The sequence below is a fragment of the Macrobrachium nipponense genome, chromosome 28, assembly GCF_015104395.2.
Source record: "Macrobrachium nipponense isolate FS-2020 chromosome 28, ASM1510439v2, whole genome shotgun sequence".
NCBI classification, from domain to species: domain Eukaryota; kingdom Metazoa; phylum Arthropoda; class Malacostraca; order Decapoda; family Palaemonidae; genus Macrobrachium; species Macrobrachium nipponense.
The window spans coordinates 35751968-35764798 of NC_087217.1; the positions used below are offsets into that span (position 1 = coordinate 35751968).

Here is a 12831-nt window from a genome sequence, read left to right on the forward strand (position 1 = left end):
GTTTATTTTCTTTTCCCCTGTTCAAACTCTTAGGAGAAGTAATAAGATAGTTTGCAGCGTCAGAGGGAGCGAGGATGACGCTAATCGCCCCATGTTGGCCTTCGAGCGATTGGTTCACAGAGGTCATGTCCTTCCTAACGCACTTTCCAAGGATCCTTCCCGAGAGAGTCGATCTACGCTAACAGCCCCACTTCGAGAGGTACCACAAAACCTCTCCGCTCTGAGTCTGACTGCGTTCAGACTATCGAGAAGTTCACCAGAGCGAGAGGCTTTTCAAGACCAGTGGCAAGTGCTATTGCCAAGGCAAGAAGAGTTTCCTATCTTGCAGTGTACCAATCGGAGTGGGCCGTTTTCTGGAGATGGTGCAGGAAGAAGGGCATTTTCCTCCACCTCAACCTCTGTGAATCAGATTGCCGTCTTCCCTCTCTGTCTGAGGAATGTGGATAAGCTGACAGTCCCGACTAGTAGAGGATATAGAAGTATGTTGTCGACGGCCTTTAGACACAGAGGTTTGGATCTGTCGAACAACAAAGACCTTCACGATCTTTTGAGGTCTTTTGAAACCTCGAAACTGGCTAAATCGAAGCTTCCGGCATGGAACTTAGACGTAGTCTTGAAGTTCCTGATGTCAAAGCCTTTCGAACCTCTCCATTCTGCAAACTTAAAGGACGTGACGAGAAAGGCTAATTTTTCTAACTGCTCTACCTACGGCAAAGAGGGTTAGTGAGGTTCAAGCCATCAGTAGACATGTTGGCTTTAGAGGACATAATGCGGTGCGTTCTCTAAGCCTTTCGTTCTTGGCCAAGAATGAAAACCCGTCTAACCCTTGGCCCAGGAGCTTCGAGATCAAGGGGATGGCACAAATTATTGGGCAAGAGCCAGAGAGAGTCCTGTGCCCTGTCAGGGCTCTCAAGTTTTATCTAGATAAATCTAAAGAAAGTCGAGGTCCTTCGGACAATCTATGGTGTTCCGTAAAAAGACCAGACTTGCCCATGTCGAAGAACGCCCTGGCGTTCTTTTTAAGGATCACTATCAAGGAGGCTCATTCGTCATGCTTGAACAAGGATTTGAAACTAATTAAAGTGAATGCTCACGAGGTTAGGGCTATCGCGACCTCGGTGGCATTTCAAAAGAACAGGGCACTCTGTGACATCCTGAGTGCCACGTTTTGGTGAAGCAACTCTGTGTTCGCTTCACACTACCTGCGGGATGTGAAGACGACATATGAGATCGCTGATCGCTAGGGCCATACGTGTCCGCAGACACAATCTTGGGGGCAAGAAGTAGCACTCATCCATTCCTGTAGAAAATGGTTAGGAGGATCTTTTAATTATAGTTGTTGGGTCGGCCGCCAGTGATGGACTTCTCAAGTTAATCATCCTTAACTTTGGCTAGGTTGGTCAGGTGGTGATATATTACTTCTTAGCCCTCATAGTATAGTCAATATGGTCTAGTCACATTGTGGTCACGCTCCCGTTGACAGATCATCTAGAACTCACCAGCTATACAGGTCACTACCTTGCTGGAGACTCTAGTAAAGCAGAAGCTGACTTGGATGACAGTAATCATGAAGTCAGCTATGCTAACAGGTATGGAACAAAGATGTCAATCATCTGAATGCAATTTGTTTCCTAAAAGTTCTATTCTGTCCCTTCCCACCTCCAAAGGTGGGATTCAGCTATATATATATCTGACAGGTAAGTTTCATGAACAAAATGATATTGTTATGATACAATAAAGTTTGTTCATACTTACCTGGCAGATATATATAATCAAGTATTCACCCACCTCCCCTCAGGGGACAGTGGCACTATAAAATCTGAATAGAAAATGGGAATGGTTCCTGATACCCGCCTCCCAGCGGCAGGAATGGGTACTAACCACCTGACCGACCACTGCGTGTGTCGTAAGTTTTGAAATTCTGTCGGACTTCGGAGAATACAGCTATATATATATCTGCCAGGTAAGTATGAACAAACTTTATTGTATCATAACAATATCATTTTCCTTTTAGGCTACATGTTTAGGAAAAACATGACATATGTAGAATCGGCTTTGCGACTTCGTTTATTTTGATATTTTTAATTATAGTACAATAACTATTGTTTGTACTACTAACGCCATCTTCACATAACTTATGTACGGTTGCTGATTCCAGTGTTACTAATCTAGCATCTGGCAGGAAAACTTGCATTTGTTTTCAAATACATCTACGTAGCATACGTATTTTGACATCAAATCTTGGTAATGTTAAGTTGAATATTTCTTTAATTCTACTATGTTTGATATATCATGTAAGAAAAAAGAACAAAATCTTGCAAAACCATTTTCAGGAATTGAACAGAATATGTTTCGAAAATGATTAGGAATCATGTAACGTAATGTACGAGTACACTGTGTATGTTAGAAACGTGTGAATCGAAAGCGAGCAATCGGTTGAAATTGGCATTGTTGTGTATGAAGTGAATTTTTTAGTACTTTATGGAGCAAAATCTAGCAAGAAATTGCCATTCCCATTTGGCAACACTAGCCTAACCACATTTTGTTTATGTTGTTATTGAAGTTGTGTTCGCCGCGTTCTTTAGATTGTACCCATATAAACGAGTTAATTATGTGGCATCCAAAAGCCCTGATTCTTTTACTCTTATGGGAAAGAAGCTTAAGCGTCAGGTGAAGGTTATTATATTGACATGTGTTGTGAAGAAGGGGAGAGATGTTTTGCTGCATGCTGCTGATAGCATTATCTTTATTATTCATCTGATTGCACTGCAAAATCGTCGCTATCCTTTATAAACATAGATCGTTGGTGATTATCCTTGTTATTTACATAATTTTGATATTTCTCTTACCTCTCTCCCTCTCTTTCCTTATAAAAGGAAAGAGGCCCACGAGTACATAATAGCACATGCATGTGTAGGCTTTAGCTGTAATCCGTCGGCTAGTAGGCTACATATGTACAGTAGTAGTATACTACATATATTCGTTCTGACACGGGATACAAACCTTTCGGTCCTTTTACAATAGGAAGGTAACTAGCAGCAGCTGGATGGTCGTAAGCTTTCGAACAAGGGAGTTTGGTAGTTAACTGCTTGTCCGACAGTGTGCGCGCCGCGCGACTGGGAGGTGAAGAATCACATTTGCTTTCGGCCTGCTGGTGTGTGGACGTGTTCGTCATCGCTCTCTGCCCGCTTCATCGTCGTTTGCTTTTCGTATAATTGTGTTTTCTCTTTACTGTTTGTATTGTGTGAAACTGGGGATTGTAAGTACAATTATTCATTTTCTTAATTATTATTGTGATTAATTGTGATAAGGATCATGGATTCTCCGCGCCCTCCTGTTACCCGACGACTGTGCCCCGGGACTGAAGGACGTAAATGCGGGAAATTCTGCAGTTTCCCTGAGATTGATTCTCATGTATTGTGTGCTCGGTGCCGAGGGCGGGAGTGCTCTCGCGCCGAGCCCTGTGTAATTTGTGTTAATTGGTCGGAGGTGCAGTGGGGCTTGTATGAGGGTAGGAAGAAGCGAAGGCCTGCCAAGGAGTCGTCGGAAAGCTCTCCCGCGACTCCCTTGTTGACGGACACTTCGTTGTATTTCCTGCCCCCTGCTCAGCTCCCTCGCATGGCACCTTCCCCTTCAGGGGTGGGTATCCAGGTCCTTCTCCTCGCCCGATCTGTCGAGTGTGGAGGAGGGCGCTCGGTATCCTGATGTTCAATTGTATTCGTTGTATTCGGGGTCTTCCGTTCGTTCGGAGTGGGGCTCCCCCCCCCAATTACCCGACTGTTGCTTCCGCATGTGCTTCTGCCACGAGGGATGACCTTGGTCAGGTGTGGGCGTCTTTGAGTCTGCAGGGCATGCCTAGTGTCCAGGGGCTGCTTCATCATCTGGCTGGGTCTGTTGCGGTCACCCATGGGATGGTGACCACTACAACGACCACCTTGTCGACTCCATGGTACGCTGCCCCTCACCTCAAGCGGTGTATATTCCCGCCTACAACGTGGTAGTCCCCCCCCCCCCCAGTGTCACCTACAGCTGCTGTGCTGGGTCTGATCGCCGTACCGAGGAGGGGGTGCCGCCGCCACCCGGGTTTGCCATGCTGCCGCGACCAGACTTTCGCTGCCCTAAGAGCTCGCCCCTGGACCTGCCGCCGGTACCCAGGATGTCACTGGCTGTTGCTCCGCCTCCTGTGTTACCTGTGCCGCCTGCCATACCTGCCGATGCTGTGCTGGCCATTCCTGCTGTTCCTGAGATGTCCACGCCTGCTGACGTCATCCCTGCTCGTGGCGTTGCTGCCCCAGACGTTGGTCTGTCCGGACAGGTGCATCCGGGCCCTGTTGCTTCGGCAACAGCAGCCCTGGCTCCGCCCTGGTTGGCAGACTTAATGTCTGTCCTGAGGAAGCTGACGAGGAAGAAGAGGAAGAGGAGGAAGGTGTCGTCGTCGTCTTCATCGTCTTCTTTGTCTTCGTCGTCTGCCGCCTATTCCCCTTCGACTTCCAAGGCTACACAGCCGAGGAAGAAGAAGGCTCCTAAGAAGGCCTCTTAAGAAGGCTCCCTCGGGAACTTCTCAGTGCCCGTCCCACTCCGGTGGGACGGGGTGTTCTTCCGCTGGTCCTCCTGCTCCTTCGGGAGCGGGGCCCGTCTCTTCTTCCGCAAGGAAGAAGACTACGGGGACCAGAGGGGTACTGGCTAACACCGGTACTTCCTCGCCTGGTGATAGGGGCTCTGCAGCGGCGCTACACCAGGTTCTGTCTTGGCCTCTCGTTCGTAAGAGGTACTGAGTGTACGGTCACCTACCGGTGGTCGTGCAGCCAAGAACCAGACATCAGAGCTCGCTCGGCACTAGGTTCACGGCACGGAGCGGAAGGCTGGTGAGAGCCGCTCAGGCAACTCTCATCAGACCAGCTCTCGCTCTCGTAGCGACCAGCCGGCTACCCGGGTTGACATGATGGTCTCTGACCGGCCACGGGCTGAAGCTGGGAAGAGGTCCCCCCGATCACTGGCGCCAGTTGTTTGATGCGCCGTGAGGACAAGCACCGGTCTCACCGTGACAGTGGTCTCTGCAGGTCACCTGACCGCCGCTACCACAGGGAACGGATGGGTAGGGCAACCAGCAGCAGCTCCTCTGACACACGAGATTGGGGCCGCTGTTTTCGGTCCAGCCCTTCTCCCGAGGGAAACAGCTCGATTAGGCCTGCAGCTCGATCCCCACCGCTTGTTGGTGATCGCCTGCAGCCCTCCAAGCCCGCTGGTTCTGCCAGTGAGCAAGGGGGGAGCATCAGGTCTGCCTCTCCCGTGCCTTCAACTGCCTCGAGTTACAATGGGAAGAGCAAAGCACCGAGGAGTGATCGTGAGGGGCGCGCCCCGCACGATCCCGTCACGACACCGTACGTGCCAGGCATGGTCCTAGGATCGACCAGGTCGTACGCGCAAGTGACAGGAGGAGACCGAGAGGGGTCTGTCGCTGTTCCCCCTCCTGAAGGGGGAGGAGCTCGGCATATGCTCTTGTTCGAGGGACTTGACAGTCCTACTCCGCAAGATGCAGTGACTCCCGAGATCCAGAGGAACTTTGCCAAGGTTATTGCGCTGATTCGTCAGCACAACAACCTCGGGGAAGGATCGCTGCTCCCACCATCCGAGCCCATGTCCCAGCTCGAGTCGTTTTGGGGCCTGAAGAGGGAACCCAAACCGACGGTGGGTTTGCCACGTTCTGAGGTTGCCGATTCTGTTCTGAACCAGGTAGAGTCTCTCGTCTCCGGACAGGAAGGCGCTCTCAGGTCGGGCTGATCGAACAAGCTACGTCCACCTCCTCTACTTCGACAGCGGCGATTCTACATGCCATCGGAGGATCCAATGCCGCCCAACAGGTGAACCTAGAGTTAGCCAGGCTAACTCCGGGTGTGTCTCTGCAGCAGCTCCTGTTGGAGAACCTCTGGTTCTCACAGCAAGAGGCACTAGGCCTGGAATCTACCGCTATGGCAGCTTTCCAGGCCGTCTCCTGGTTAGACCTGTGGTCCCTCACAGTGTCTAAGGTTGCAGCCAACTCTGGGGGTATCTCCCCCGAAGAAGATTTGGCTTTCAGGAGAATTTGTCAGTCTGGAGGAAGAGCCATCGTCTTCCTCGCCCATCAGACGGCAAACCTGTGGGCCAACCTGGTACTTCGCCGTAGGGACGCAGTCCTTACCCGAGTATCCAGGGCGGCTGGGCGTGAGGCGGCATTGGGACTACGCAACGGACCGGTACGGAGTTCCTCTCTCTTCCCTGGAGAGATGGTGGACGCTGCGGTGGATAGATGGCGCACTGACAACAGTGACCGTCTGGTTCACCAGGCAGTTTCGAAGGCTTCTGGGCAGCCTTGAACTGCGGCCAAGCTCAAGAGTTTGGTTAACGCTTCCTCGGCTGCTAAGACGATTGCCTTGTCGAAGCCCCGAGGAAAGACTGTCTTCTTCATCTTCTGCAAAGGCGGGCCGTAACCAGCCCTCCTCCCAGCCTTCCTTCTCACGAGGGGGTGCGGGGAAGAAGTCAAGGTAAGGGGGGAAACGCTAGGGACGGCGTTCCCCCTAACCTGATGCCGGAAGTGGGGGGGTGCCTGGCGAGCCATTGGGCAACTTGGCAGCGCTACGGTGCCGAGACCTGGATAGTAGATGTCCTTCGGGAGGGATATCTACTACCCTTCGAATCTCGGCGACCCCTCACCTCCAACCCGGTCCATCTGCAGACATACGCTCCAGGATCAACCAAGGACGTGGCACTACAACAGGAGATCGAGACCATGCTGAGCAAATGAGCTGTAGATATCGTCACGGATCAGTCACTGGGCTTCTACAGCGGTCTTTTCCTGGTGGAAAAGTCTACGGGGGGCTGGCGCCCGGTGATAGAGCTCTCATCCTTGAACCGATTTGTTCGCCAGACTTGGTTCACAATGGAGACGGTACGTTCCGTGCTCGACTCCATCAGGGAGAACGATTTCATGCTTTCAGTGGATTTGAAGGACACGTATTTCCAGATACCCGTCCATCAATCCTCCAGAAAGTACCTCCGCTTCATCCTTGACGAGACGGTGTACCAATTCAGGGCACTTTGCTTCGGTCTCTCAACCGCCCCACAAGTGTTCACGCGAGTGTTCACTCTGGTGTCTGCTTAGGCCCACCCGTCTGGGATACGTCTTCTGAGGTATCTCGACGACTGGTTAGTCCTGGCGAGCTCCCGCTCGCAGTTGCCACAGGACAGGGATTGACTGCTGGGGTTCTGCCGCGATCTGGGGATCGTGGTGAACTTCGAGAAGTCCGATCTCAAACCCAAGCAGAGGATGAAGTACCTGGGTATGCTGATCGACATGGTAGCAGGGCGAGTCTTCCCCGCAGACTTGCAGATCAGCGGATTCAGGGAGGCAGCCGACCGGTTCCTGTCTCGGCAGGAACAGGCAGTTCAGCAATGGCAAGTCGTGATCGGCCACCTGTCATCACTCGAGAAGTTAGTCCCTCACAGGCATCTTCACCTGTGGTCTCTCCAGTGGAGACTAAAGGAGAGTTGGTCACAGGCGACGGACCCACCATACTTCCCCGTGTCCCTCACGCTGGAGGTAAGGCAGGACCTAGCCTGGTGGCTCGATGACAGGAACCTCGTAAGAGGAGTGCCTCTCCGCACTCCCCCCCGGAGATGCTGCTGTTCTCAGACGCATCAAACAAGGGATGGGGCGCACACCTGGAGGAGTTGCTGGCTTCAGGAGTGTGGGACGATCACAACAAGCACCTTCACATCAATGTCCTGGAGTTCAAGGCAGCGTTCCTCGCTCTCCAAGAGTTCCAGGACCGCTTGGTGGGACACTCAGCGGTGTTGATGTGCGACAACACCACGGTAGTGGCTTACGTCAACAAACAGGGGGCCTAGTGTCTCTCCCATTGCATCAGTTGACACGGCAGGTGCACGAGTGGGCCGAGGCTCACTCGATAGAGCTGTCAGCCCGCTACATTCCAGGGAAGAGGAATGTAGTAGCAGACAAGCTCAGCCGTCGGGATCAGGTGATAGGGACCGAATGGTTTCTACACCAGGACATGGCGGAGAGGCTCTTCGACCTGTGGGGGCGTCCAGTCGTGGATCTGTTCGCCACCCAGCAACAACAGAAAACTTCAGGTTTTCTTTTCAGCCGTGTCGGACCCATGGGCAGCTGCAGAGGACGCTCTTCAACATCCGTGGGACAACCTCTTCGCGTACGCCTTTCCCCCGTTCAGCCTGATTCGCAAGGTGATCAGTTGAGTGCTGACCACCCCGAATCTCAGGATGATCCTGGTGGCTCCCAAATGGCCCCAGGCCATTTGGTATCCGGACCTGCTGGCTCTTCTCGCAGGAGAACCGAGAGAGGATTCCCCATTGGCACAACCATCTCGCCCAGCCGAACGTAGAACGGTACCACCGAGCAGTCCAGTCTCTACAACTTCACGGCTGGCTGTTATCCACCATCTCTTGCGAACGAGAGGCTTTTCTCGTAGTGCAGCAACAGAGATGGCTGGAAACGTCCGTCAGTCCTCTGCAGCTGTGTACCAGGGGAAGTGGGCCGTCTTCTGTGGTTGGTGTCGTAGACGGGGTCTATCTCCTCTCAGAGCCACCCTTCAGCAGGTAGCGGATTTCCTCGTTTTCTTTGCCGAGAGAAGCCCCTCTCAGTCCCCACAGTGAAAGGATATAGAGCTGCCCTGGCACTAGTCCTGAAACTAAGGGGATTGGACATTTCGAACTCGTTCGAAATCTCCTTGCTCATGAGGAGCTTCGAAAGGTCTTGCCCACCCAGGGAACTCAGGCCCCCTGAGTGGGACGTGACTCTCGTCCTTAGGAGTTTGACTCGAAGACCCTTCGAGCCACTCTGAGAGTCGCAGACAGGGATCTGACCCTCAAGACTCTCTTCTTGCTGGCCCTGGCATCAGCGAAGAGAGTAGGGGAACTTCATGGTCTTTCCTTCGACGTACGACACTCCAGGGGATGGGGATCTGTGACGCTCGATTTCGTCCCGAACTTCGTTGCGAAGACTCGGAAGCCGTCGATCCCTGACGACAGGTTCGAGTCTTTCACAATCCCCTCCCTAATGGACTTCACCGATAATGATGGGGATGAGATGCTGCTTTGTCCTGTGAGGGCGCTACGGCACTACCTGAAGAGAACTCGACACCTCAGGCCTGAGTGTCGACGCCTCTTCGTTAGCACCGGGGTAACCAAGAAAGAAGTATCCAAGAACACTCTTTCTTTCTGGCTACGTGAGTTCATCAGAAGAGCGTATGAGGCTGATGGTAGTGACGACACCCGTACGCTCCGTGCGAGAGCCCACGAAGTCAGGAGCACTGGTCCTTCCCTTGCGTTCCGCAAGAACTTCGTGGCGCAGGTCCTGAAGGCAGGGGCCTGGGCCAACCAGACTACCTTCACCTTCTTCTACCTTCGGGATATTGTCCACAGGTCCTTGGATACCTTTTCCTTGGGACCCGTGGTGGCTGCTCAACACGTTGGGTAGCTAACCCAGACCCTCGCAGGCTGAAACAGCATCGAGTCCTGGTGTGACTGTGAGAATGGATGTGCGAATGAGAGTGTGACTGGCTTCTCTTCCCATCTTTTTCTTCTCCTCTACTTGTGGGCAGAGGGTTATGGTCGTCACTACGCTGGATGAGAACGAGATGCAGGTGAGCTATATGACAGAGCCCCATCCTATCCCTTTCATTAGGGATAGGAGCAGAATTTCCACCACTTCCTCCTACAAGGGGGGGGAAGTGGATGCCAACAAGAGACAAACCCATAACTTTATGTTGCCTCTTGCAAACAGGAACTTGTTCTTGCTTGCTGGTACGAAGAGATACGCTTGCCTCTCTCTTAGTACTTGGTCCAGAGGTCTGACCATTGATCCTGCGGTGCACAAGGTTGGGCGAACACCAGTCTGTTCACAAAAGACTCAGATTCCTCCCACCAAGAAGTGAGTCTTCCTATTGTAAAAGGACCGAAAGGTTTGTATTCCGTGTCGGAACAAATGACAATTTGTCGAAAATTGCATTTTTCCTAACTATACAAACCTGAGGTCCTTTTACACATAGCCCCACCTCATGCCACCTCCCAGTCGCGCGGCACACGCACTGTCGGACAAGCAGTTAACTACCGAACCCCTTGTTTGAAAGCTTACGACCTATCCAGCTGCCGCTAGTAACCTTCCTATTGTAAAAGGACCTCAGGTTTGTATAGTTAGGAAAAATGCAATTTTAGACAAATTGTCATTTTCGCAAGTAGGAGACATTTCCCTTGTCTGTACAAATAGGAGGTTGTCTCTCCCGCTTTGCAGACATCTGGGAGAAGTGGGGAGCAGAGAGATGGGTGGTAGAGGTCTTGAGATCGGGTACAGGGTCCTTTTCCTTGCGCCTCCTCCTCTGTCCGACTCGGCAGTAGTCCTTCCCAGTTATTCCCTGTCGTCCATCTGAGGGATAGCTTTGGCCAAGGAGATTCATTCCTTGTAAGAGAAGTGAGCAATAGAACCCACTCCCATGTCTCCAGGTTATTACAGTTGGATGTTTGTTACAGCCAAAGTGGGAGGATCTTGGAGACCCATCATAGACCTCTCTTGGCTCAACCACTTTGTTGTTCCGACAAAGTTTCATATGGAAACTTCCCAGGTGGTGCTGAGGTCAGTCCAGAGAGAAGACTGGATGGTTTCGGTGGACCTCAAGGACACTTATCTCCAGATTCCAATACATCAGGAATCTCGGAAGTTCCTTCGGTTCTCGGGTCTATCAAGAACATTCCAGGTCAGAGTCCTCTGCTTTGGTCTGACCACAGCACCTCAAGTATTTTCGAGTGTGATGTCTCCTGTTTCGGGAATCATGCATCGTCAAGGCTTCCGCATGAGAAGATACCTCGACGAATGGTTAATTCAAGCTTCATCTAACGAGGAAGCTTTTCAGCTGAGGGATGTTTTGCTAGAATTATGCCGAAAACTAGGTATTCAGATCAACATACAAAAGAGTTCTAACTCCATTTCAGGCTATGACCTATTTGGGGATGAACATTCAGACTCATCCTTGGAAGGTTTTCCCGGCGCAGGAACGAGTGCAGGTAGTTTCATGTCAGCTGGAAGCTTTTATGTCAGTCAGAGCTCAACCAGTGAGCACGTGGGAGAGCCTGTTAGGGAGAATGTCTTCTCTCTTCTGATCCTAGGGTCTTGTCTCCGGATGCGCTCTCTGCAGGCATGTCTCAGGAATCGCTGGGATTTTCGAGAAGAGGGTGCAGTGATAATCTTGGACTATTTTTGCATGGAGGATCTTCTGTGGTGGTCAGAAGAATATCATCTGAACATCGACATGAACTTAACCCTCCCGATTCCAGACGTTCATTTGTACACAGATGCCTCAGATCAAGGTTGGGGGCCAACCTTAGAGGAAACTCAGGCCAGTGGCCTTTGGAGGGACCTGAATTGGGGGGAATCAATCAACTTCTGAAAATTAAGTGCTGTAGAGGAAGCATTAAAGTATTTTCAGATTGATAAAGGCCAAGACGGTAGCACTCTTTTTAGACAACGTAACAGCATTGGCATATACCTGAAGAAGGAAGGGGGAACAAGATCGTTGGTTTTGAACTGTGTAGCTCAGCGAGTGCTTCGTTGGTGTGAGGTTCACAAAGTCTCTCTCATCCCGCAGTTTGTGGCAGGAAACCTCAGTGTTCTGGCAGACGCATTGAGACACTCTTTGTAGGTTCTAGGGGGCGAATGGACCCTGGTACAGAAGGAAGTGCAACTCTTGCTAAGAAGGTGGCCAGCAACAGTAGATCTCTTCGCAACAAGGCTAAATTTCTGCCTTCCAGTGTATTTCTCCAGTGGAAGATCCCATGTCTTGCGGAACGGACGCAATGTTGCATTTGTGGAACAACCTCCAGGTGTATGCTTTTCCCCCTTTCGGAATGATCAAGTTCTCGTAAAGCTGAGAAACAGTTAAAATACTCAGATGGCTCTAATTGCTCCATTCTGGCCCCAGAGACCTTGGTTTCTGGGCCTCCTAGAGATGCTAACAGAACCTCCAATACTCCATCCAGAGAGGAAAGATCTTCTCAGACAGCCGCACTTCCACGATTTCCACTGGAACGTCATGCAGGCCTCTCTAAGGCAGTGGCTAGACAACTCTCTTGCTGTCTGAGAAGATCTACTAGGAAACTGTACCAAATCAGAGGTTTGTATATGATGTAGGTTTGTATACGATGTAGGATCAAATGACATTTTTGTAAGTAAAATGTATTTTTCTCTAACCATACAAACCTGGAGTCCTTTACTTGTATGGTCCCGCCAAACACCAGCTGCCTTGATTCAGGTGTCGTCATCAAAGTCCTGGCTGTAATCAGTGAGCTGGTGGGGAGGCAGTGCTTCCCCACCGGTGGACAGGTAACTACCGGCCCGGTAGTTAACTACCTCAGTATATAAAAGAATGTATTAGCCAGTAGTTTCAGCTGAGATGCAATCTATCCTTAAGTAAAGGACTCCAGGTTTGTATGGTTAGGGAAAAATACATTTTACTTTCAAAAATGTCATTTTACTTTTAAAAATTGTGATTTTTATTAATGGTATACAGATGTATTTCTAGCCATCATACTGCCAGCATGATGGATGCCAGTTATATATAATGCCTTTTATGTGTCTTTAATTAATGGACCACTGTCATTTTATTTAAAAAAAAAAGAAAGGAAGTTTGGATTATTTTCAGGCTTAATATGATGATTGATTGGTTTTTATGAAAAAACATTAATATATTACCTTTTTATGATGATACATAGTTTTTCGCTGGATGAGTGGTTTTCGCGCTCGGCTGCCAATTCAGTGGTCTGAAGTTA

At 50.6% G+C, this 12831-nt stretch overlaps 1 protein-coding gene across 1 annotated transcript in view; it reads left to right on the forward strand.

Annotated features, from left to right (window-relative positions):
• Nucleotides 1–4156: 4156 nt before the first annotated feature.
• LOC135201156 (general transcription factor 3C polypeptide 1-like) overlaps nt 4157–12831 on the forward strand; it is a gene marked incomplete in the record, with an annotated part of 923347 nt that continues 914672 nt past the window's right edge. The window contains 1 exon segment of the mRNA XM_064230032.1: nt 4157–4301. Within this exon segment, the coding sequence (XP_064086102.1) occupies nt 4157–4301 (145 nt within the window).